The sequence below is a fragment of the Mobula hypostoma genome, chromosome 3 (assembly GCF_963921235.1).
Source record: "Mobula hypostoma chromosome 3, sMobHyp1.1, whole genome shotgun sequence".
In the NCBI taxonomy this organism is placed as follows: domain Eukaryota; kingdom Metazoa; phylum Chordata; class Chondrichthyes; order Myliobatiformes; family Myliobatidae; genus Mobula; species Mobula hypostoma.
The window spans coordinates 146,524,395-146,551,367 of record NC_086099.1 but is presented as its reverse complement, the minus strand read 5'-3'; the positions used below and the strand labels follow the sequence as shown (position 1 = coordinate 146,551,367).

General features: G+C 35.8%; 1 protein-coding gene across 1 annotated transcript in view; it reads left to right on the top strand.

Annotated features, from left to right (window-relative positions):
• The window catches only part of col1a2 (collagen, type I, alpha 2), a 51,798-nt gene that overhangs the window by 3,414 nt on the left and 21,411 nt on the right, over positions 1-26,973 (top strand). The window contains exons 2-29 of the mRNA XM_063043828.1: positions 289-302; positions 404-424; positions 2,640-2,684; positions 2,931-3,008; positions 4,843-4,890; positions 7,029-7,073; positions 7,234-7,287; positions 7,390-7,443; positions 9,678-9,731; positions 9,882-9,935; positions 10,039-10,092; positions 12,843-12,887; positions 13,891-13,944; positions 14,609-14,653; positions 15,716-15,769; positions 18,633-18,731; positions 18,835-18,879; positions 18,969-19,067; positions 19,171-19,224; positions 19,348-19,455; positions 19,963-20,016; positions 20,164-20,262; positions 20,819-20,872; positions 22,116-22,214; positions 23,399-23,452; positions 24,943-24,996; positions 25,336-25,389; positions 26,387-26,440. Coding sequence (XP_062899898.1) covers positions 289-302; positions 404-424; positions 2,640-2,684; positions 2,931-3,008; positions 4,843-4,890; positions 7,029-7,073; positions 7,234-7,287; positions 7,390-7,443; positions 9,678-9,731; positions 9,882-9,935; positions 10,039-10,092; positions 12,843-12,887; positions 13,891-13,944; positions 14,609-14,653; positions 15,716-15,769; positions 18,633-18,731; positions 18,835-18,879; positions 18,969-19,067; positions 19,171-19,224; positions 19,348-19,455; positions 19,963-20,016; positions 20,164-20,262; positions 20,819-20,872; positions 22,116-22,214; positions 23,399-23,452; positions 24,943-24,996; positions 25,336-25,389; positions 26,387-26,440 — 1,646 coding nt within the window. The remainder of the gene's footprint in view (positions 1-288; positions 303-403; positions 425-2,639; positions 2,685-2,930; positions 3,009-4,842; positions 4,891-7,028; positions 7,074-7,233; positions 7,288-7,389; positions 7,444-9,677; positions 9,732-9,881; positions 9,936-10,038; positions 10,093-12,842; positions 12,888-13,890; positions 13,945-14,608; positions 14,654-15,715; positions 15,770-18,632; positions 18,732-18,834; positions 18,880-18,968; positions 19,068-19,170; positions 19,225-19,347; positions 19,456-19,962; positions 20,017-20,163; positions 20,263-20,818; positions 20,873-22,115; positions 22,215-23,398; positions 23,453-24,942; positions 24,997-25,335; positions 25,390-26,386; positions 26,441-26,973) is intronic.

Below are 26,973 nucleotides of genomic sequence, written 5' to 3'. Positions count from 1 at the left end.
TTGTTTATTTACTGAGCTTGAAAGTTTAGCTACATTTTTATATATTTGAAAAGGATCACAACAGATTTCTCAAAATTTTAAATCAAGAAAATCAAGGACGTATTTTCCATATGGTCACATAGCAACTTCCACCTTGTAAATTCTGCTGAATCAATCAAAAGGATTCACAACAGGTCATGAGGATTTTTAAAATCCAGTATGTTGTGTGTACACAATGTATTATTAAGTGTGCAGTTTTTTATGCAGCAAATTCCTAATTAATGGGTTTTTTTTGTTCTTTTTCTTCAGACAATGGAAATGATGTAAGTGGTGAAATCATTACACTTTAATTCTCAGAAATTCAATTACATTTTGACTTTGTCAAGGTAAGGTAATTAAATTTATTTATTCTTTCTTATTGCAGGATTACCAAGATGAATTAATGGTATGTATAATGATAAAATCATATTATTACTATTGTGTGCACTATATATCATATTAAATGCAAACATGAATATTCTCACCCTGTTTATATCATTCACCACATACGGTCTGATTAAGCTAGCTCCATACCCTCAGCCACTTTAACATAATTCCACACGTCAGTTCCGATTTGTTTTCATAAGATTCTGGTTACTGTCAGGTCAATTTCTTGGAAGTTCGAAGGAGTATCTTTATTACTTGCTATCCGATACACTGTGTACTTTTGTCTGCTAAGGAATACTATGCTCCTTTAGAATCCTTTAAATGTTTTACTTTTAAAACTCATCCTTTTAATGGAAAATATATGCTGATCCATGAGAAATGATTGATGTTTGTCTTGTTACAATAGTTAATCTTATCAATTTCATGCATGAGTTCCTTGAAGTCAGATAAATAATAAGCCACAGATTCTTACACTCTGCCGTCTATATGGTGTGTTTTGCCAGTTTGTTATAAACAAAAAAGCAGAAAATGTAACTTAAAAAGACTAAATAACAGGAATAGGCAGTTTTCCCCTTAGAATGTACCCAGTACACTATTTGAGGGTTTGCTCATAGTGTCAAAAGCGCTGGAGATCCCTCCAGTAATTACAGCAATGTAAAACATGAATTTCCATGTTTTTATTTGTCTATTTTTGCTTCTGCCACCTTCATGTGCCTCTCCTCGCTCACTCTCGCACATCTTCTCTGGGCTGGATTGCAGGGCTGTCTGCAATACAGCCTCGTGGATGGTGTCTTCCAGAGACAGGAGACCATTTTGTTTTCCTGTTTTCGCAAAGCAAAAATCCTCATATAAGGATAGGCCTCTGCCTTTTCTGACATACACTGAATCGTACCTCTTGGATTTATGTTCTGGTGCAAGAACAGACTTCGGTATTGAGCCTCCTCAGTCAAGCATTTGCTGGGCAATTAAGAAGTGATGGTGTAATGAATTACAGTATATTACCACACTTACCCAATTTGTTCTATTACTTATCCTAATATTTGGGAAGTTTTTTTTGTCACTAATCATATTATTTCCACACAATGTAAGTTAGAGACAACGAACAATATGGGACATCAAAAAACAATTTGTTAGTCTACTTTATGCTCCTTTAGATCTCTTTATTTTAAACTCATTATTTCTATTTTATGTGAAACAAGCAACACTGCAAAAGATGCCAGTGAATGACTTTCAACATGGCTGTATGCACCTATTTCATTGTAAAGTAATTATCTACTTTTGATTTCACAGTTAGTTTTCATTAATTTTCTTTGAGCTTCTCTGAGGATAGCCTTTGTCAAATTCTTCAGCTTCTCGTGCTCGTTAAGACGCTGTAATAACTCTGTTACCTTTGATTCAGTGAATGGCCCAAACCTCAGTCCACTGACTTGATAGTATGATTCATACGGACATTTCAGTGCATTTTGAGAGAGTATTGAACTGAACGGTCAGACGAGTTTAAGTTTAAATTATCATAAACCGAAACCTATCTACCGTCATATAAATATGAAAGATCCAATTTTATTATTCAGGTATGTTCAGAGAAGTTTCTCAATTGTTCTGCCCTCAACGAGCAGCACCAAAACTAAGATGGAGAATCTTTTAATCATTGTTGTTTACAAAACCCATCTCGGGACAAAATAACTGCTTGTTTCCTGATATGGAAACAATTTTTATAGTGCCTTTCATGTTCTTTTCAGGATGTACAAATATACTTTAAAAGTTGAAATGCTTGACTTGTATATGTTGACTGATAGACAGATATTGGTCAGGTAAGAACAAGATTAGCTTTCCCATGACTCTTGAAAAAAGTGGTATGATATCTTATATACCTGCCTAAGAAGCTAGATAGTGCCTTGATTTAACACCTTGCCTGAATTTCTGGCAGTTTCAATTGAGATTGGTTGTATTGAAACCAGAACTTGCTGACTCAGAGATGGGAGAGCTGCACACCGAGCCTTCAAAAGTCCACATATGACTGTAAAGAGTTCTAAGATATCCTGCAGATTTGAAAAAAATGATCTATGTGCTGGTTTTACATTCTACCTTTGTCATTCAGAATATTGATTTAGTAAATATAAGAACAACAGAACCATAATAAAGTTTTAATTATTTGAATGAATAACATTCTAGAACAGTATGAATTATGCTACAATTTTATCTGCTTAACCTGATTCAAACATTTTCTTCTTTAGGGACCACAAGGACTCCCTGGCAACCAAGGCCCACATGGAGACAGGGTATATATATATTTTGATTACTTTTATTTTCTTCATTTTTTTGTAATTAAACTTAACTGAACTTGGTTTTGAGTAAACCTTTCTGCTCTAGGACATTAGTTGACACTTCTTCATTTAGTTAACATTTGGCATTCATTCAATATTGTGTTGTATACCACGTTAATGAAATTATTTAACCTCAACAGTCATGTTGTATTTATTAGGCCTCCCAGTGAATAGTTACAATCTACATTTTGTCTATCATAGGGTCCACGAGGACCAGACGGTAAAGATGGACTCCCAGGCAAGCCGGGCCTTCCTGGACCTCCTGGACCACCTGGCTTAGTAAGTTACTGTTGATTAAATTCAATGTGATGATGATTTTGAATTCCAATCGATTGTTGGGCAACTCAGTAAGCTAAAGTTATATATGGAATCAAGTAACGCTAAGCAATTTCTACTACCTCCCATTGTTTCCATATTACCAAAAGGGGTCAACAAAGAGAGCTAAATACTTCACTTTTGTTTTCATTGTACGTTGCAGTGGTATAAATCAAGAGTTATCAAAAGAAGTAAGGGTGTTTATTATTGTCCACGCCATATTCATAGATCAATTCTTCCAAGTTATGGGGTAAATTATAGGGTAAGAAGTCTCCCAAACCATTTACAATATTGGGTATTTGTGCATTGTACTGCACTTTCAAAATCCCATTTCACTGAACTGAATGGAGACAAAGTTTGGAAGTGGAGTGCAATGTTTGGTGCTACTATATTCAGCATTTAGAGCTAGTGACTGCAGACAAATTCCTCCCTTAGCCAATGACTGTTGGAAAGTCAAACTATCCCGGCCAAGCCGCACGTTGTCATTGCCTGAAATAGAGAAGGCATGGAATACAAGAGTTGAGCCGTTACGTTGCAACTTTGTGAAACACAGGTTAGGCTGCACTTGGAATATTGTAAAATTTAGAAAATGCTGGAGGAACTCAGCAAGTCAGGCAGCACCATGGAAAGGGATGTTTCAGGCCAAGACCCATCATCAGGACCTAATGAAAGGTCTCAGCATGAAACTTTCCTTTCCATAGGTACCACCTGACCCATTGAGTTCCTCCAGCATTTTGTATGCATTACGCTGGATTTCCAGCATCTGCAGAATCTCTTGTGTTTATAACTTGAGACATTGTGTTGCATTCTGATAGGTCCAGTACAGTTAGATGCGATTGCACTTGAAAGGGGGCAGAGGAGATTCACCAGGATGTTACCTGGTTGGAGGACATTAGTTATGGGAGAGATTGGGTAGGCCTGCATTCCTGGAGTGAAGGAGATGGAGGGTGACCTGTTAGAGTATATAAGATTATAAAAGACATTGATAGGGTAATTTATCGAATTTTTTTCCTATGTTAGGGTTATCAGAAACCTGAGGCCATAAGTTTAAGGTAAGAGTGTAGAGGTTTAAGGGATGTGAAGGGTAATCATTTAACACAGGGTGGTTGATATCTGGAACTCGATACTAGAGGAGATGGTAGAATCAGATGCAATTGCTTCACTTAAAAAAAACTTCCAGACAAGGTACAGAAGGATCAGGTCTAAAGCCGCCAAATAGGATCACTATAAATGCGCAAAAAGGTCAGCATAGATGCAATGGCCTAAAGGTCCTGTTTCTGTGCTGAACAGCTCTATATGTCCATGAAAGGAACTTACATACTGTATGTCTCCAGATATTCAGTGTAGAGATGGGAATTGATCAGACTGATTCCATCCTATTGGATATTGGTTCTCCTTTACTAAGCAAGCAATTAATTTTTTGGCTCCACACATTTTAACCTAAGGATGAATGTTTAGTCAACTACATTTTTTATTTTGTTTGATAGTTATTGATTATTTTGAAATGGACCCTCATGAAAACAAGAAGAGATTATTTCTCTCTTCAACTAATACACTGCCCCTATTCTATACCTTCAAGAATCTGGTTAGTGGGAATGTTAGTTTTGCCTTGTATGTAAGAATATTTTATATTTATATTTTAACTGTTAATTCTAAATGTAAATGTCTAGATGTGCATGTGTTTGAAGCATTCTTCAACAATGTAGCTACTATGCTGTTAAGTTGGCATATATTCCTGAGACGTAAACGCATAAATTTGAGGCTTTCAAGTAGTAACGTATTTCTGTTTTCTTTTCAGAGCTTTGCTGCTCAATTTAAACGTGATGAACAAATCCCAGGAATCGTGGTACGCACTTACAACCCCTTCTATAATCATTATAAAAAACTTTAGGCCAACTTTCAAGATCCAATTCTCCCAGCAGAGAAACACAATGATATAAAATGTGAGGCCTAGAATAAAAACCACGAGTTCATTGTTATGATTATTCAAATCAAAGGTCCTGTAGGTGTGGTTACCCTGATAGATTGTGCTTTTATAGATCAAGCCTTCACATAACTCAGTATCTGCATGTGTTCACTTTAATGTCCTGAAATGAATATTGTTTTGAGACTTTCTTGCTGAAAGTGAGATCATTCATAGCTTTTGAGCAGAAACAAAGCTCCCAGAGAATTAACTATCGCAAGAAATGTTTACAACACAACTTGAGTCTGTGAACTGCCAGACTATACCCAGAGCATGTGATTTTAAAGCTCTAAAGCTGTTACTGTACCTTATTATTATAGAAGTGGTAAGTAGCCCATGTGTTATGCAGAAACATCATTGCTCCTGTATCAGATGTTCCACATAGTCAAGTCACTTTAAAATAGCATCCTGAAAATTACCATATTGAGAACAGATTCAGTATTCCCCCGCTATGTAGGTTCAAGGCTTATAGAAATGTCTTTCAATTTACATGAAATCCTTGTTTTGTCACTGCATTATCCTTGGATGCACTTCTGCTGATTAGTTCTCCATATATTATAAGTCCTACTCAGTGTAACAAGTTCAGTGAAATAGATTGCAGTCATCTCAAAGATTAGCAGCCCATGTAAACAAGAATTCTGAAACATGAATCAGACTGGATGCTAATTCAGTGTGGTACTTGAGCAAGCAAATACAAGTAGAATCCAAAATGTATCCTCGTGCTAACTCTGTCCAAGTATTAATAATCTTTCCTGTTAGTGCATATCCTATCAGTCCCTTTCCAAATAAAAGTTAAGCAATAATGTCCAATAAAAGATGCCCAATAGAATGCTTAATTTTCTTAGTATGGTTAGTTTAGTAGAATGCATAGTTTAAATTAAATTTATAGTTTAAACACAACTAAAAATATGACTAATAATAAAAGTCTCATGTGTAACCTCTCTATTATCAGAAAATCAGATTCTATTTTCATTTAGGCTTATTGGAACAATGGAAGAAATTTTGGTCACTCCAACTTCACAGCAAATGGTTTTACTCTGTTCTAAGCCTCTTCCAACATATATTTGTTATGGAAAACATAGCTTGGCTGGTAGCTTCCCCCTCAGAGGATTTGAGCTGCACTGCAGAACTTCCTCAAAGTATCTAACCTCACACTTCACGGAGTGTTGTGTTATCAGAGATGCTGTGCATCTGGTGGGAACCAGCTATCAGTTTCCTTTTCTCAGGGCAAAATTAATTGAAGTTTTAAGTGTTGTTAATCTTGAACAGAGAGCTCTACCAATGTTCTGGCCGGTCTTTCCTTCAACCTACAATATCAAGAGCCAATTAACTAGCCCAAAAGCAAATTTTGCAAACGCTTGAAAGCAAATATAATTTTTTTTATCTTAAAATACTCAGCAGATCATACAGCGGTTCTCAAGAGAGAGACAGAGTTAACATTTCAGGCCAGAATCTCTCATCAGAACTCAAGAGCTTCTCAAACTCTGTTTCTCTCTCTGCCAGGCAAACTGAGCATTTCCAGGATGTTCTGTTTTTATTACAGATTAACTAGTCGTTCATTCTATTGCATTACTTGGGGAAGATAATTGGCTGCAATTTTTATCAATGTAAAAATCTCGCTAAACTCAAATTTCTGGCAAGGTTTGAACTTGTGAAACATGATAAAGTCCCTGAATTAAATAAAATATTTATACTTATCTTCAATTGTGAGAAAATATAATGTGCAAACATTGATTACATTGAATGAAATATTGCTGGTTAAGGTTCTTTCATCAACTTTTACTTGTCAACTTATAATCATTAGTGATTTACTGTTTGATGGCTGAGGCTTTAAATAGGGACCATCTGCTTTTAAATGCTAAACCTAAAGACAGATAAAAAGATAACACTTCATACTATCTATTATTTCAACAATCACTCTGCAGAATTATCCTTCTCTACGGTGTTTATTTAATATACACTTTCCTTTTAATCATGATTATGTATTATATACTAATGTAGGCATATTGTATCTTTTTCAGGGCCCAATGGGAATGAAAGGTCCACAGGGTGCCCCTGGAGCTCCTGTAAGTGTAACTTACTGTTGGTATTTTAATCTTTATCAATTTATAGCTGGAACTATGCAACACATTGCACTACCTCCTTTTGATTTTTTTCATGTTTAAAGTTACTTTTGAATAGTTCATGCTTGAACAGTTATAATCAAAAACATGCCCTCTCTTTCAGGGTTCTCCTGGGCCTCCAGGTCTTTCAGGCATTCCAGGTGAAGCCGGTTCTTCTGTAAGTGCACTTCAAAGCCAAGTTTTTCTTTAGTCTAAATTAAGTAATGGATCTTTTACTTAATATTAATTTTGATTGTCTTTCTGTCCTTTTATTCTCTAGGGTCCATCTGGCCCTCGTGGTCCTCAAGGTGTACCTGGCAAGCCTGGTGAAGATGTAAGTATTCATTGTGAATCATGACATCATCCTTAAACAGTGATCACTTCTCAACTGCAATCATTTGGCTGATATGATAAGGAAAAGGAACAGGAGAAGACCATATAACCTGTTGACCCTTCATAGATAGCCATTTCAGTTTTGTGTGAGGAATTCTGCAGAAAACTTTAATAGTCGTGACTGATCTGGTCTTTGTAAAGATCCCACTTTCCTCTCTGTTCTTCATAGCATTTGGTTTTCTTGTGACCTACAATTTTGAATATAGCCAGGAACTCAACATCCAGAGCTCCCTTGGGTGGAAAATTCTAAAGATTCACACTCCATCAGTAAAGCAGTTCCTCTTCATCTCGTTTAAATGGTTGTCTCCTAATTCTGAAACCACAAACCCTTGATCTAGATTCATCCTTAAGGATCCCTAGCATTCACCCAGTTAGGTCTTCTCAGATCCCTTATGTTCCAATTATATCACCTTTCATTTGTCTAAATTCCAATAAGACGCAACCTGCTCAACTTTCCTTTCTAAAATACCTTTTTCATGTTTACCTTTAACTGCAAACTTGGAATGTCCTACAACCTTACCTTGTGAGAAACATGTCAGAATCTCTGGTCCAGAACTGAGGTCACTACTGTGAAAGGAGAAAATACTCTTAAATACTGTGTATGTAGTATTAGATTGATATTGTGTGAACCTAAGTTAGAATTACCTAGATTTTATTGCCTTGGTGTTTTAGATTTACATTTAAGAACAATTTTAATGGATTTTAGGGGTCAAAATGACATTAAGATGGAGTAACAACATTGCCAACACAAAGATAATATTGCACCTATGTGATTAAAGCCCTTTTCAGCAAGCATCTAACTTTTTAATATGATAGAATATCAACACAAAAGCCACCGGAAGAACTCAGCGTGAAGCGTCTTATCTCAAAATGTCAACTATCAGTGTCCCTCCGCAGATGCTGTCTGATCTGCTGAATTCTTCCAGTGCTTTTTGTAAAGAACTGAAGCAGCTATAGGCCATTTCCTCTTCCCTGATCTGCTGTTCAACAAGATAATACCAGATCTTTCACTTCAGTGCTCCACTGTCCTATCCTTGGTGAAAGAATAGTTTACATACTTCTGAAGTGCTAGTGTTTTCTTTTAATTATGGTTAATTACATTAAAATTCTTCATGAATTGCATATGCCAAGCCAGGTGCATTCTGTTTTTGACTCCTATGCATTTAAAAAATAATAATGTGAATATGCAACTGTGCGTTAAAAAACAGTAACACATTACCAGAATAGTATGCCCATCTAAAATGCACACAATTAAGAATCTTTTTCAGTTAGAATATCTTTCATTTGTTGTCTAGTTGTATGGTATTAGATTCCTACTAGAGAACTTACATTAGTAGATGGTTAAATATCTAGCATCTCCTTTACAGTACAAATCTTTACAGCCCTGGGAGTCGAGTCAGGCCTTGGTGCAGGGGGTATCCCTCAAAGCAGAGTACAGTAGTCCATAAGCAGTGACTAGGCCACAGTGGATAGATCTGAGACTTGGCCCCAGAGTACCTGAATGTGCTGTCAAAATTCTTTCCTGATACTTTTAAATGTTGGCTAATCAAAAATATTTATAACCAGGGAACCAGAGTATATTTAAATGTTTTTTAAAGTATTATTATTAAAATTAAAAAATATATTTTTTAAATTCCTTTAAAATAATATAAATTAATTTAAATATTCATAGTAAGTTCAATAAAAATAATCAAATTGTTTGCACTTGCTGTCCAGGTCAGTGACCTCAGTTAAATTAATGGAGTTGTGCCACACATGCTAGACATGGCTGGATTAAAGCTTGTAAATGGCCCCTCATCTGGAATCATTGTTGAGTGCAGAGTTGGATTAGAAGCTCATAGGATCTGGTATCTGACCTCCAGGCTCCTTCCTGAACTCTGTGCTGCAAAGTCCAAACGAGGAAATTGGGAATGTATGAGGATCAAAGTTTTCCACTGAACCATTAGAGAAGCAGAGTGAACACAAGTCAGTCCTCTCAATGAGGGGGACTATTGTTAATTCTTATCCGTGTCTCTGCAAATAGGCATGGGTGATAACAGAGGTGTTTGTGAAGCTGTTCTGAATCCATCTGCCAGGCAATAGTTCTAGTGTTTTCTATTACAATATAACTGTTTATTGTAAAATACTTCTTTCATTGGTATTGTACTAATACTGAGATATCATCTTTCTTTGCAGGGTTCAAATGGCAAACCTGGCAAATCTGGTGATCGTGGTAATATTGGACCTCAGGCAAGTAATGCTATTGCATGAAGTTTATCACTATTGGCTATGAAGACATTGGGCCAATAATAAAGTACAATTGTTTACTTATTTCTTTCCTTAATAAGAAGCCATTACAATGTCTTTTCACATTGATGATTTTGTTGTATTCCCTTTCAGGGAGCTCGTGGCTTCCCAGGAACTCCTGGTCTTCCTGGCAGAAAAGGACACCGTGTGAGTTGAATCTGTTCTTTTTCATACTCTTTATTGCAGTAAGTAACTAGAGCCATTCTGAGTAACTGACATTCATTTTATAATATTTTTCATTGGCATACAGGGTTTCAATGGTTTGGATGGACTTAAGGGAGAGTCAGGAGCTACTGGTGTAAAGGTAAGCCCTTAGCAATGATCACAGTTAAGTCAGTTGAAACTAATATTCTTTTCCCACTAGAAATATTAGTTTTTACCTCACATCTTTTCTCAACTTTCCATTACATTTCTGACATTTGTTTCTGGTCCATTTTGTTCAGTCATACATCAAATAATGAAAACTAATTCTGCATTCTCAATAACATATATACTGCTAACAAATTCAAGCCTGATTTAAAATTTTACGCACAATGGGTGTACAGGAGAAGTAGTTCATCAATAAAAACTCATGGAAAAATCAAAACATAGCACCAAAAGTTCTGTTGCTTGCATACGTTCCTTAATCATGAAGTGATTTGCAGAATGTATGTACAAACCAGATGTAAAATGTGACTATTTTAGTCATAGTCATAGTCATACTTCATTGATCCCGGGGGAAATTGGTTTTCGTTACAGTTGCACCATAAATAATAAATAGTAATAGAAATAGTAATAGTAATATTACTATTAGTAAATAGTAATAGTCATAGAAATAATAAATAGTAATAGAATAGCAATAGAAAATAGTAATAAATAGTTAAATAGTAATATGTAAATTATGCCAATAAATTATGAAATAAGTCCAGGACCAGCCTATCGGCTCAGGGTGTCTGACCCTCCAAGGGAGGAGTTGTAAAGTTTGATGGCCACAGGCAGGAATGACTTCCTATGACGCTCTGTGCTGCATCTCGGAGGAATGAGTCTCTGGCTGAATGTACTCCTGTGCCCACCCAGTACATTATGTGGTGGATGGGAGACATTGACCAAGATGGCATGCAACTTGGACAGCATCCTCTTTTCAGAAACCACCATGAGAGAGTCATGATTCACTCTGTCAAAGAAAACTCTATTAGGCTTCATAGTCATATGTGACCCAGTACTGAAATTAGAAGCAGATTTATAATTTTAGGTCCAATACTTGTTTCTATGACAGAATTCAACCCATTTATACAAATCATTTCTTAGCTGCTTCATCATATCATCAAGGAAAGGAAAGTTGTCTTGGGATTTTTGAAGTTGCACTGAATAGTTAAATGTAAGACTTTCTCAAAACTTATGAACATGAGAAAATCTGAAGATGCTGGAAATCCAAAGCAATACACGCAAATGCTGGAGGAACTCAGCAGGCCAGGTAGCATTTATGGAAAAGAGTAAACATTAGGCATTTCGGACTGAGTCCTGATGAAGGCCTTCTGACTTCCTCCATCATTTGTGTGCATTGCCTTGTCAAGATTTGCCTCAGCACATCTTAAATAAATATTAAAGTTCATCATGAACCACTAAAACAGGGCTAGGACTTCCCAACCTTTTTTATTCAACAGACCAATGCCATTAAGTAAGGGATGCATGGATTCCAGGTTGGGAACCACTACACTGGAACAGCTTCTCAAGCAGACGTGTCAGGTGTTGGTTCTGAGTACAAATGAAGTGTCTCACATTTTTTAATTTAATCGTTTCAGTTTTATAGACACAACTGTATCTCACAAGAAAAAAACTTGCATTTGCTATTGTAAACATAACTCACTTATGAAGGATAAATAATGTGGCTCCATTGAAAAGTCCAAAGACAATACAACTTTATCAAAGATGATGGCAGATCATAAGTATCTGACATAATTCTTGCACTGATCTTACTTCTGAGAGTTGAATTGTTTCTAATATCAACCACAAAAAATTCTCTAAATCCACTTCAATCTGTTTGGTAACAATGAATCTCTTCCTCTTCCCCATCTTCCACCCCATCAGCACTTCCCTACTGTCTTTCCACTCCAAAAAATGGCTGTCAAGACCTTCTGTCAAGTTTCCAGTTTCTTTCTCTAATGACTATTCAGTATGAATGAATTGAGAAATTAACTTTTAGTGATGATTAGAACATAGTTATTTTGAAATAGTCTCCAACACAAGTCTACAATATTTCTACAAAACTGTCTCATGAAACCCATATTCCTACAACCAAACTCCAAAAATAATTATTACTTTATCTTGAATTGTTCATCACAGAAATGTTTGGCAAACATTAACTGATAGTTATTGCAGAAAATTTAACAGCCTTTTATAACTGCGTGCTTTTAACACTTAAATCATTTGCTTAAAAACATTGCTGCTTCCTATTACCTTAATATACAGGGTGAACTCAAGAGTATTCGTTAGAAATCTTTAGACTCTGATTTTGAGCTTTCATTTTGAGGTTTGTTTTTGTCTGCAGTCCATAAGTTAATCACTTAAAACACTTGATAATATGAAAGAAAACCATAGCTACCACCTAATGCACCTTGAAATAGGCTGGCACATGTTTTCACATTTTCGTATTTTGATATTTAGTGCAAAATTAGGAAAGCATTTTAATTACGTAACTAGCTTTTTTAAGGTTTTTTATTGTAATTCTGTCACTTGTTTGTAATGCTCCTGATTAAATAAGAATCAGTACAAAAGCTTAACCACATATGTCCAGTTTGTTCCACATATATCCAGTTCGTTGTGTTCACAAGAAATAATCCATGCAAATTTCAGCCATCATTATTTTTCTTTTCTTTTTATTGCTCATCTCAAATTATCTGATGATTCTATTTCTATTGGAATTGAAAGTAGTACTTCGATTGCTAAAATTTATCGGTGCTCATTAGGCTGTGAGGTTTTTGTTATAAGGTGAAGTGGAATTGTTTCAGATTTTATACTGTTATACATGCTATGAAAAGCGAATATTAAACTTCACATTGTTTTCTTTTATCCCAGGGTGAAACAGGCAACCCAGGGACAAATGGCAGCCCCGGACTCATGGTACGTATCATCTGTTGTAAATGAGGAATGGTTTTATTTTGCCTTGAATGTCATGACAGCTTAGTTTTACAGATTATCTCAAATTGCAAGAAATAAAAAAAAAAGACAACATAAATATAGCAAACCTACAGCACAATACAGGCCCTTCGGCCCACAATGCTCTGCCGAACATGTACTTACTTTAGAAATTACCTGGGGTTACCCATAGCCCTCTATTTTTCTAAGCTCCATGTAACTATCCAGCTGTCTCTTAAAAGACCCTATCGTATCCACCTCCACCACCGTCGCCAGCAGCCCATTCCACTCACTCACCACTCTCTGCATTACAAACTTACCCCTGACATCTCCTCTATACCTGCTTCCAAGCACCTTAAAACTGTGCCCTCTCGTGTTAGCCATTTCAACCCTGGGAAAAATCCTCTGTCTATCCACACGATCAATGCCTCTCATCACCTTATACACCTCTATCAGGTCACCTCTCATCCTCCATTCCTCCAAGGAGAAAAGGCCAAGTTCACTCAACCTATTCTCATAAGGCATGCTCCCCAATCCAGGCAATACCCTTGTAAATCTCCTTTGCACCCTTCCTATGGTTTCCACATTCTTCTTCCTATAGTGAGGCGACCAGAAGTGAGCACAGTACTGAATGTAGAATATTATTTTACAATGTAGAATAATGAGAAATGATAAGCTCTTTACCTGTGTGTGCTTAACTTTCCAATCATGGCTTAAATGATGTGTTGCACGTGCTGCTCATGGCTGGTGTAAAGATGAGGAGCTGGATGTGAAGTTCTCCCAGTGCTGATTCCAGCAGCAGCTGGGATAATCAGACAACCTGGCAGTTGATATTTTACTACTCCCTGCCTTCCACATTTCGATGTATAAGCATCGAAAGCAAATTAAAAGTCAGCTGTTCACAAACCAGTATGTTTCTAGCATTTATTTTTACAGGAAAAAAGCACTCTTAGCAAAAATAAGCTCATATTTTCTCTTTCGTATACAGGGTCTTCGTGGTCCACCAGGTGAAAGAGGTAGCTCTGGACTTTCTGGTGCAGCTGTGAGTTTCCAGTTTCTGATACTCTTTAAGTTTGGTCATTGGTAATTGGTTTATTTTTGTCACATGAACCAAGATACAGTGAAATACTTTTGCTTGCATGCCATCCATTCCATAAGTACATCAAGGCAGTACAATGGGAAAAAGAAAACACCAGAAAGCAAACTATGGTATTACAGTTACAGTTGCAGTTACAGAGAATGTGCAAAGCAAGTAGACAAGTATCTTGTATTAGTTTTTGTAAATAAAGTGCAAAAGCTATGACAAGATAAACAGAGATCAGGTGTTCATCTATAGAATTTGGTGTATTAGTACTCTTGGTGGAGAGCTTTATTCATTGGGTCTGCTGGAAAATTAGTAATTTTCCCATTACTAATTGAAAATCTTCCTTCCCAGTAACTGATGCCCTGTACCAAAGCCTCATCATATATTTGTAATAAATTAAAATGAGGCTATAGAATCCAATTGTTTATTTTAGAGTCAGTAACGTACACAAGTGATTTGCTTCTGTAGTGTTGTGCTATAATACTCCATTTTGTTATTTTTATGGAAGAATCTATGTCAGTGTTTTACTATAACTGATATCTCATAATGATCTCTCGTTTGATGTTGTACAACCTCAGGTTTTGGTACATTTATTAACAAAGGTTTTTGTGCTTTATTGAAGGGGAGTAGAGGAAGTGATGGAATGCCAGGACCTACAGGCCCTCCTGTAAGTATGCTTCTTACATAGTCAGAGATAGAGACAGAGAGAGCATAAAAAATAGCCTTTCACCCTACTGAGCCCGTGTGGACCATCAACTGCCCAATTGCACAAATCCTACTTTAATCCGATGCATTTCTTATTCTCCCCATATTCCCATCAACTCCCCCATAGGCACCAGAGAATACACAAACTCCATGCAGATGGTGCCCGAAATCCAGAATGAATCTGAGACTCTGGTGCTATGAAGCAGCGGCTCTGCCAGCTGTACCTCACACTGATCTTTGGGTTATCATGTATTTAACATTATGCAGATATCTTTAAATGGAAAATTATGTAAGAATTCTGCAATTCAGTGGCTCCAGTGAAGAGCTATTCTCTTTGAGAGTTCAGTTTGGAAAGACTAGGCTGTAATTATTTCAGCTCACATAAACTATAGCATATGGAACTTCCTTAACTGGAATGAGATTGTGGTTCATATACTTCCCTGTACCTACAAGAATAACAGGAAACCCTGATATTCAGTTAAACGTATGGTATATGGGAGAAAAAAAATAGCCTTAAGTGTTAAGAATAGTGTTTGTGCTTACCCACTGTCATTTATACTCACCTCTCATACATTCAGTTTTTTGTTCTCTATAGAATGGAATAGAGGGAGATGGTTGTAACTTTCTCTTATCCTCACACTGATTCCTCTTGAACCATTACTGCAACAGCACATAATTTATAAATTACTGTTGATAGGAGATTGCACATTATTAACATAAAAGTATAATGTCGAATGATGTTAGCTGATAAATAATTTCAATTGAAATTATTATTCCTGGTCATCTATTAAATGATTAATGACATAATTTGGGATAGGAGGGGGCTGCCTCTGGAATATTATCTCTCGAGGCACATACATCTGATCTGAATTTCTGACCTTAAATGGATTGAACCATCTTCTGCATTGTTACTATCTTTAACAACCTTGCTCAGGAAGATGTTTGAGAAATAATGAGTTGCTTGGCATATTGCATTTGTAAAATGATTAGAAGGTAAACGTGATTTTTTGTTGTTGCTCTATAGGGACCTATTGGTCTTGCCGGCCCTCCAGGTTTCCCAGGCATTGCTGGTCTCAAGGTAATTCAATATTTTATATTGTCACAAATTGTGAATGCTGAGTGATGTTATTTAAAAGTGAAATTTAATGGTACATAATTGTAATAAATGAAGGATATATTGTCTTTATGTATAAATATTAGAAACCATATCTTAAATAAGTTATTTACAAATCCATTAGTCACCACTATAAGATAGTACGTCTTTAAAAAATCCTTTAAATCATATGTTGATTAGAGTTCACACAGTACTGTTGTAAAGCAGATGGTTCTTAATAAATTACAATAACTGATTCTATTACTTGAATAGAATGTTATACAGACCAAACATTTAACTTATTACTACACAAATGTAAAAGTTGTTGCGTTCAATATTGTGTTAAGGTACATAAAGTACAATACTAAGTTGCAAATTCCTTAAGTAAAGTAATGATGAACATTTTATCTCAAGAACACTTTCTAGAAAGGCTAGTGCAAACAAAAATAATTATTTGAGTTTAATTTTCGGCTAGCCACATGGGAACCAATATGACGTATACTACAACAATCTGAGGAGCAATACTCAGTAGCTGTAACTTGGCCTCTGTTTATTAATTAGGTTTCTCAGCTGCACCAAGTGTTCTTTCCATGCTTCCCTTTTGGATGATTCTGAGGTTACATAGCTGCTTTGCATCATCAGTGCATCACTATATACAGTCATATATATTCAGACACTCCATTTTTGTGTCGTAATTGTAAGTTAACGTGTGTGTAAGATAACCTCTCATAAAATGATAAGACATGACCATCCTTCAATTGGTGAATGTTACAATATGTTAGGAAATATATATTAATAATGTAAATCTCACACTTTTATTACATTCTTGAGAAAACTTGTTGAAACAAGAAAATACAAAGTGATGCAAGCAACACACACAAAATGCTGGTGAACGCAGCAGGCCAGGCAGCATCTCTAGGAAGAGGTACAGTCGACGTTTCAGGCTGAGACCCTTCGTCAGGACTAACTAAAAGAAGAGCCAGTAAGAGATTTGAAAGTGGGAGGGGGAGGGGGAGATCCGAAATGATAGGAGAAAACAGGAGGGGGAGGGATGGAGCAAAGAACTGGAAAGTTGATTGACAAAAGGGATACAAGGCTGGAGAAGGGAGAGGATCAGGGGATGGGAGGCCTAGGGAGAAAGAAAGGGGGCGGGGAGCCCGAAAGAAGATGGAGATCAGGCAAGGAGTTATAGTGAGAGGGACAGAGGGAGAGAAAAGAGAGAGAGAAAAAAAGGGAAAAAATAAAAAATAGTAAATAAATAAATAAGGGATGGGGTAAGAAGGGGAGGAGGGGCATTAACGGAAGTTAGAGAAGTCAATGTTCATGCCATCAGGTTAGAGACTACCCAGACGGAATATAAGGTGTTGTTCCTCCAACCTGAGTGTGGCTTCATCTTGACAAAAGAGGAGGCCATGGATAGACATGTCAGAATGGGAATGGGACATGGAATTAAAATGTGTGGCCACTGGGTAATCCTGCTTTCTCTGGCGGACAGCTTATATTCCGTCTGGGTAGCCTCCAACTTGATGGCATGAACATTGACTTCTCTAACTTCCGTTAATGTCCCTCCTCCCCTTCTTACCCCATCCCTTATTTACTTATTTACTATTTTTTATTTTTTTCCCTTCTTTCCTCTCTCTCTTTTCTCTCTCTCTGGCCCTCTCACTATAACTCCTTGCCTGCTCTCCATCCTCTGGGCTCCCCTCCCCCTTCCTTTCTCCTTAGGCCTCCATCCCATGATCCTCTCCCTTCTCCAGCCTTGTATCCCTTTTGCCAATCAACTGTCCAGTTCTTGGCTCCATCCCTGCCCCTCCTGTCTTCTCCTATCATTTTGGATCTCCCCCTCCCCCTCCCACTTTCAAATCTCTTACTATCTCTTCTTTCAGTTAGTCCTGACGAAGGGTCTCGGCCCGTAACATCGACTGTACCTCTTCCTATAGATGCTGCCTGGCCTGCTGCGTTCTACCAGCATTTTGTGTGTGTTGCTTGGATTTCCAGCATCTGCAGATTTCCTCATGTTCGTGTTTTTAAATACTAAGTGATTATTTCTTGGTGTGGGTTATTCAAAATGAAATGCGTTATCATGCTTATGTTGGAATTGACCAAAAAAATTATTACTGATGTAGCTTATTTCATGTTGTGAATTATCAAGGCTAGCCCTCCATAAAATTGTTGTGCTTCTCAGCTAGTCACTGTAGAAGTTACAGACTTAATTTTCTATTACTACAGATTTGATTTTTTCGATTCTCAGAACCACAATTAGTAAATAAAGTGAAAGATTGACATATGATTGTCCATATAAACCAAGAAAAGGAGACTTTATACATTAATAAATTAAATTATTGAACGAGCAACATAAATGTATAATTGTATGTCATTGCCCTGATAATTAGGTTTCAAATAATTCAGATTGCTAAATAAAACCAAAGGGACACCCTTAATGAATTGGATTAAATGTCTTTCTAATGTTTTGAAACTTGCAGTTTGGTGGCTAAACAGTCAAACAGTAACAATATAATTTAGGCCATTTTCTGGATGCTGGCGAAATAAGTGTTATGTACTGATTTATATTTTTATTACATGAGATCCGCTGTATTTATCATTCTAGTTGCTTTGGAGTTTTAATAAAAACAAAATGAGTAAACACAGTAGGAAATAGTAATGCCTTCAGAAAGCAGAAATGGTGAGTAGTGTTCAGTAGTCATATTATAGATAGAGAAGTTTGTATTACTTTATAGCAGACAAGCCAAGTACTGTGTGAATTAGCAGTTAATAAATACTTTATACGTGTGCTTACAATCTACAATGAATTTGCAATCTGACTTGCTTTTATTTCTGTATTATATAGGGTGAGGTTGGCCCAGCGGGTCCATCTGGCCCATCTGGTGCTCAAGGGTCTAGAGGTGAACCTGGCGTTGTTGGTCCTGTTGGCCCAATGGGTTTTCCTGTAAGTACTTGTCATTGTAAAACCATTATTGCATTTTGAGATTTGATTTGATGCAAATAAAATTATTCCTCTTGCTATATTCATTATTTTTTTTTAATCCTAGGGCAATGCAGGTATCAACGGTCTCACTGGATCAAAGGGTGCAATGGTAGGTTTATATTGGGCACACATCTTCAATGACTCTTCAATTACTTTCTCATGTACGAAATATTTGTCTCGTGTTTTCTTTTTACATAGGGTGCTCCAGGTATCGCAGGTGCTCCTGGCTTTCCAGGAGCCCGTGGTCTGCCCGGCCCTGCAGGTGCTGTAGGTCCCGCAGGTCTTAGAGGGCTCTCTGTAAGTAAATTACGCAAAATAACTGTCACGTAGTTATAAGTACTTCGTCCAACTGGAGGAAATAATTGTATTTGTAATATCCCTTTTCTTTTATTCTCTTTAGGGTGATCCCGGTCCTCAAGGTATCAAGGGTGTGACTGGTAATAAAGGCGAGTCTGTAAGTATTTTTTTGTCTTATGTGTTCATTCTCATATAGTTGGATATTTTATCCTGTAATTTTGATTGCCTTGCGATTCCCAGCCGACTGCCACTCATGTCTGCAATTTTCTGTGAAAATCAGGGTGAAGCTGGACCTGCAGGTTCCCCTGGAACATCTGGTGAACAAGGCAAGCAGGGTAGTCGTGGTGAAGTTGGTCTTCGGGGACTACCAGGAATTTCCGGTGAAAGGGTATAGTTCACTTTGAACTTTAAAGACTATATTATAATATGTTCAGATCTTTAATTTTATAAACTAATCAACAGTTTGATAATTCAATAATTTTAGTTACGTAACGATATAGTTGAGTTTCTATTTTCTGCTTTCAGTTAGCAAAATGTTTCTGACCTATTGAACCTATCATTGTTAAGAATTTCAGAATTCTCACAGATGCATTTGTATTTTAATACTATTGATCATTTTAATTTTTAACCCTTCATGGGATTCTTTAAAAAAGACTAAAGAGTTTTGTTTATGGTGATTTGTGCGCACAGAACATGTAATCTTTGTCTGCCCAACATGAGGCTATGTAACTTGTAATGACTTCACACACTATAACTAAAAAGATTAAAGTAAATGGGAAAATATTGCTGGATTATTGTTGTTTATTGGCAACTTCCCAGTAAGTTAACACTTGCAAAGTTCGAAAAGAGATATGGTTAAGTAGATTTTAATTCTCATTTTGAATTTTATTTTCAGGGTTCCCCTGGTAGCCGTGGTCCTCCAGGTCGTGATGGAGCAGCTGGTTCCATGGTAAACTTTGCTTTGTTAATACTAAAAATCAACTAAAAATGAGAAATGTATTTTCTACAAAGTGATACTTCTTTCTTATTAAATAATTAGATCAGTACATTTACAAAAGGCATTCAGAATAATTCCATTCTTCTTTGCTATTTCCAGGGTGCGGCTGGCAGACGTGGTGAAACTGGTTCCGCTGGTGCCAGAGGCCCTCCTGGTGACCTGGGTCGTCCCGGTGAAAGTGGTCTGCCTGGTCCGCGGGTGAGCAAATGCACTAGGAATCTAATAGAACTGCTAATACTTTATTCAGCAACTACAGTATGAAGAGGCTCAGTAGAAATCAATTGAACTAAATGTTTATGGAATATAATTTCCTTTTATTTATATACTTAATATAAAAAAGTCTTCCTTTTATATGATTGTTGTTTACGATATCTTAAATTGATGACAGCATGTTTATAGCCGCTTCCAAATTTCTACTGAAAAGACCAGAAAAATATTTCTATTAAGATTCCATTTTATAATTTAAATGTCTTAACTTGTGTTATAATTTGTTTTCTGCAATTATCTATTTCTTACCTTGGACAGGTATTCAATTGCATTTTACATTTCTGTATCTTGAACAGTCTTTGGAGTATCCGACTTCTGTTTTTGCCGATGAGTTATCTTCATTCTAAATTGAATCTAACTCTGAAGGATTTTCATAGTTTTTTTAAATGAGCAGATAAATTCAATGAAAACTTAAAATGATATATCTTAATTGTATATGTGATGGAATGAGATATAAAAGATTTTTGCCTTTCCTCACTATTTATAGGGTCGTATGGGACAAGCTGGTAGAACTGGTAGTATGGGAAATCCAGGTGTTCCAGTAAGTTTTCTCACCTTGCAGTAATGTGTTATTTTTCAGGGTCTCGTAGGTAGTACTGGCAATATAGGTGCTCCAGGCAAATCAGGTCCTGCTGTAAGTTGGTTTTAGGTTTTCTACTCCCCATTCTTGACAGCTTATTCAATCTAATAGATTTGAATAAAGCATGGCAAATTGCATGGGAATATTACATACAAGTTATTCCCAAACATTTAAATAATAATTGGGCATTAATTATTAGGTTTTGCTAACCTTTAATGTAACATTATTTTATAAAAATTCTATTTGAATAATGTAGTAATTTAGTATTGGTGCAGTAACGGCAAGTTCTGTGCCATTTAGTTCTACTAACAATGACTTATTTATAATACAATAACATTGTATACTCATTATTACTTAACCATACTAAGCCCCTGTAACAAAACAATTTAATCATTGTTCAGCACAACAATTGCAATTTTTAATTAACAATTAAGTCAAAAAGGTGACTGGATTTTATCAGTAATTTTACAAAATATTAAGAACATGCAAATCATAGATATGCAGATTTGTAGATGATCCGTTAAAATGTCTTCAGCAGCACAGCAAGATAGTATCTAAGACTGGCAGTAAACAAGACAATCAAATTTCCAAAATACCTAAGGCAAAGCTTTTTAAGAATGTTTTGCCATTTTGGCTATTAGAACCTAATTATGCTGCAAACACAAAGAATTTAAAGTCATAATAATGATTGCTATTAGCCATCTCATTTTCTTTGATTCAGTCACAATGCTTATGTGCATTTCTGTCTGGTCATAATTAAGGTGTTATTATCATCACAGAAACCCAAACTAAATCTCCCTGTTTCAGTACAATATACTGTATAGATTAAAATACAAATCTGCTGACATTTATATGTAATTTGAAGTAATATCAATAGATAATTAATGTGGATAGCTTCCTAAATTGTTTTTCATATTTTGTTGTCTAAATCATATTTTCATACAACATATAATTTGGCTCTTAGAATACTAAAGCCTACTAATGTTTTTTGGTCTATGCATTTTACCTTGTACTACAATACCAACTACTATGTAATTACAAATGAATAACAAATAGAGAGTTTTTATTCAAATACCTTTGCATTTAGCAATAACATGCATGGAAGTAAAACCATAAACATTATAATTAATAAAACCATTTGCAAGAAAAATTCATAGAGACTTGTAAAGAGCATTGTTTCATTGTCTAAGGTTGTATGTTTTAGGGTGCAGTTGGTGAGGAGGGTCGCACTGGTCCCAATGGTCCTGTTGGCCCAAGAGGTCAGGCTGGTATGATGGGCTTCCCCGGTCCAAAAGGAGCTTCTGTAAGTAATAAAATCATACACTTATCAGCAAATACAGGTCATTGTATTTGTCCCTGAATATATAAAATTGCTTTATCTTAATGTCTCTGTATGTATATATATATATATATATATACTGCCTATAATTGGTTATGACTATGTTACAGGAAAGACAGCTTGATTTATATGATCAATAAGAAATGATTGGTGGTTATTTCTATTCACACACACACATATACATACACAAAAAAATCAATATTATTCCATAGGATTTTATCTGTCAACTGTTACAATCGGAATTAAGTAACACTCAGTATAGTCTTTTGTATTTACGTCATAAAAACCAGCTTGCTGATCCAAATATATGCATTGATATTTCAGACATTTTTAATGATGTCATCTGTGTGTGTGTGTGTGTATGTAAAAGTAATAATATAATCCATGTGTGCCTGTACTACCTATCTGTGTGTGTGTGTGTGTGTTTGTGCGAATGTGTGTGAGTGAGTGTGTGTGTGTGTGTGTGTGTGTGTGTGTGTGTGAGAGAGAGAGTATGTGGGTATGTGTGAGTGTGTATCTGTGTGTGTGTTTGTGTATGTGAGTGTGTGCGCGTGTGTGTGAGTGTGTGTTTGAGTGTGTGCATATTTCTGTTGTGTATGTGTGTCTATATGTTTGTGTGTGTGTGTATATGTTTGTGCGTGTGTGAGTGTGTGTGTGTGTGTATGTTTGTTTGTGTAATGTGTGTGTGTGAGTGTGTGTATGTGTTTGAGTGTGTATATGTTTCTGTTGTATGTGTGCATATTTGTGTGAGTGTGTGTGTGTGTTTGTGCATTTGTGTGTGTGTAGTGTTTGTGTGTGGGGGTATGTGTTTGTGTGTAGTGTTTTTGTGTTTGTGTGTGTATGTGTGTTTACCAACCAAACTTAGCATTGACCATAATCCAACACGGCCTGTGAGCTTTGCTCTGGCATGGTAGTCCCTGCCCTATTTAGTTCAGCTCAATTACAGAAGTGCTGAATGTTAAAAACACTTATTGATCATCACCTGCTCTGTGACCATCAATTGTCTCAGAATTAAATCGTGAATTTTCATTCAGAAACAAATCTTGTTAGTTTCCTCAAATAATTAGAGAGTCAGAATAATTGCTAGAAGTTTGCTTTTGAAAAAGCCAAAGATTAATGAAAACAATTTGTCTTACGGTATTTTCCAGGGAGCAGCTGGTAAACCTGGTGATAGAGGAGCTGTTGGTCCTGCTGGCGAAAGGGTATGTTTAATGACATAAATACCTCTGTTGATTAGTTGCATGAATAGTGCATAAACTAAACAACACGTTGTTTAATACATGCACTATGTAAAGCTTATACACAATACAGTCAAACGTCATTGTTCCAGTTTATCTACATTAACTGTAGTAGCAAATAAGGATATAAGCTACTCTTCTGATATTAGAAGTTAAATGCATTTCTTTTCTCTTAAGTTTCTCAGTCTATATATAAAGCAGAATATTAACATATTTTAATTAGATGGGCATTTATTTATTAGCATATAGTTATTGTATGGAAGCAAGTGATCGTTGACAAGATTGATATAGGTGGCTTCTGACCATTAAAGTTTGAACTATTTAGACAACTTCACAAAGTTCTCCAAAATTTATGTTTTTACTTTGAAAGAATTTAATCATATTTGCTGGAAATGCAACATATCGACTTCTATAGAAATAAAATTGACCATCAAAGTAGCAGAGGGAAGACTTTCAGTCATGTGAATCAGGATTTATATGTCATTATTTCGTGGCATAAATCAAGTGACTTCCATATTTTCCCAAAAATGTGAATAATTCCTTGGAAGCATAGGGAGTAATTTCCACTTCATACATTGATGTTGCAGCTCCTGCCTACCTCAGTCACTAAGCACCTATTATTTTTAGTTTTGCACCTTATTTGATCTTTGCTGCTCAGAAGGGATTCTGTAGATGCTGGAACTATTGAGCAACACAACACACACTAAGTGCTGGAGGAACGCAGCAGACCAGGCAGCATCTATGAAGGGAAATGAACAGTCAGCATTTTGGGTCAACACCCTTCTTCAGTACTTTCGATGTGTACTGATGAAGTGTCTTGGTCCAAAATGTAAAGAAGTGAATGACCCTCCAAACATCATAAGAACCTCAGAAAAGAAAATGTATCTATTACAGGTCTCTCTGTGCAGATAGATTAAGCTGCCTAATTCTTCTCATATCTGGGATCAGTATGCAAGGAGCATACCGTATTCCACTCATATTTTATTCAACATGGCAATCATCCTCCTAATTCTCTAATTTGCAGATTTAAATAAACTCTATTTACTTAAGGGAAGAAATGCAGGAGACTATCGGACCACAATCCTTCAAGGCAATGGCCAATGACTGAAAATTGTCTCCAAAGTGTAGGAGAAAGGGAAATCATTGCCATTATCTTAAAAAATTGTTCTTAAAAATAAAGTTGCTGAAGCTCTTAAACCAAAGAATAAAAAAAGACTGGAAGTACATTTATAAAAATGCAGAGAAGAACATTAATCAGTTATACCTCAGGAAGATCTGTCATAGAATATTGTAGCAGAGAGATCTCCAACAGTGACCACACTAATTTTACCAATTCAATATGACATTTATACAGCAGCACTGAACATATATACAATAAGGAGTGAGAATAAAGAATGTTTATTGATATAATAATTGCACTAACAACATTTTCCTCTGGTTACTTTGTGCCTCAGGGTGCTCCTGGCAAAGATGGTGAGAGTGGAGCCCAAGGTGCTACTGGTGTTGTAGTAAGTAAATCATAACTGATCTGAAAAACTGTGGTCCTGGTTTTAGGTGTGAATGTAAATATTGAAATCATATAGCATGGCAGATGTTGTTTTAAAATTTGTTTTTTGGTTGCATATTATGTTTATTTAATATATATATTCAAGCAAATAGACATTGATAGTTAATGAACATCAAATTTAATGTTGATTTTTAATTACAACAAAATGACAGATTTCGTTAATGACAGCGTAATTGCAAAATCAATTCATTTAATTTTTAAATTATTACATGCATATAAAAATGCAACCAACACTTAACAACTTTGTAATGCAAACAATTTCATTGTTGCTATGCTTTAGGGTTCTACCGGTTCCAGAGGTGAACAAGGGCCCTCAGGCAGTGCTGGATTCCAGGTTTGTTTCTGAGTATGGATTTCTTTCTACTAACAAGGGTAAAGATAGAATTGAGTTATAAATAACACTTCCATATAATGAGCATAGAATAGGCAAAAAGATTTTATCATAGATGTATTGTAAATATTTAAAAGAAAATAAAGACTTGTGGATCTTTGCCCAAGTAAAAGGCAATGGATGCTCATTTGTGTTCCTGATTGAACATGGCTTGATTTTCTGTAGCAAATGCAACAACACTATCTGAATCGTTTTCCCAGTACTTTTGTTTTGCAGTAGACGTTAGATTAATACTGTCAAGAATAATGTCATTTTATAAATTCTGAAACTGCAGGTTCCAAATATGTAAACAAATGATTACCAAGTCTGAATCTACTCAGCTAGTTGCAGGCTGTAGTTAGCCAAATGTAACCTCTCCTACCCATTTGGATTCCATCTAAAATCTATTAACTAAATCTTCATTTCATTAGAATGCAATAGGTTTTTAAATAAAACAGATATTTCTGAGAAACAGCTTTAATGAATTAATTAGTTCTTGAAATGACAAAAAGGAATATTTGCGATTAAATATTTGCAAAATGTTAAATATAGCTGAAGGGCAAATGACTGATTGGTGACAAAGATGAATATCTGCATTGATTAATACTAATAATGGGATGCATGCTCAATAATATCATTGTATGAGCACATGCTCAGTTTCCTCTTTGTTTAGATTTTTGTTCCATTGACAGTATTAGAGAGATGGATCTGATTCCATAACTTATGTATTTTCATCTTTAGCTATATTTCCAACAACTTATAGCCTTCAAAATTTACTGCAGCTTTTTAGAAAGATCTGACATGAGGCAATTTCTCATTTTTCAATTCTTAAATGAAAAGTAAGTTAAACTATTTTATAAATGTAGACTACTAAATGATTTTTAAATATTAAAGTCTTTAGTATTTGGAGTTTATCTCAGCAAATACTAATGTCTAGTTTTTATTTCCTCTTATGCTTTAGGGTCTCCCTGGTCCTTCTGGTGCAGCTGGAGAACCCGGTAAACCAGGTGATAAGGTAAGGAAACAACTAACTGACTAATCTATGAAACACAAATAGAAGAAATGACTTATTATTTGAAGCTGAATGATTTGAAAGAGGGTACAAAGTATTAAAGTAATGAACTTTGACAAATACCACACAAAATCAAGCAACAAGCATTCACCACACTCATTATTGGACCAGGCACCCAAATCTTGAGAAGAAACATTTAAAAATTAACAGGCAGCCGCCTTTAAAGTATTATTAGTAAACTACCTACAGATTTATTCACTTGGTCCTCAATCTAAGTTAAGCAAATATAGTCAGTATAATTTTTAAGCACCTCTAAAGTCAAAGTAAATTATTGAAGTACTCACATATCACAATATACTACACGGAGATTCGTTTTTGCAGGCATTCACAGGAAAATAAAGAAATTCAATAAAATTTGTCAAGGACTATACATATGTAAAGACTGACAAATACTCAATGTGCAAAAGAAGACATATTTGTAGATATATTTTGCACATTATTTGCATTTATAAATAATACTAAGCACATGAATTGTT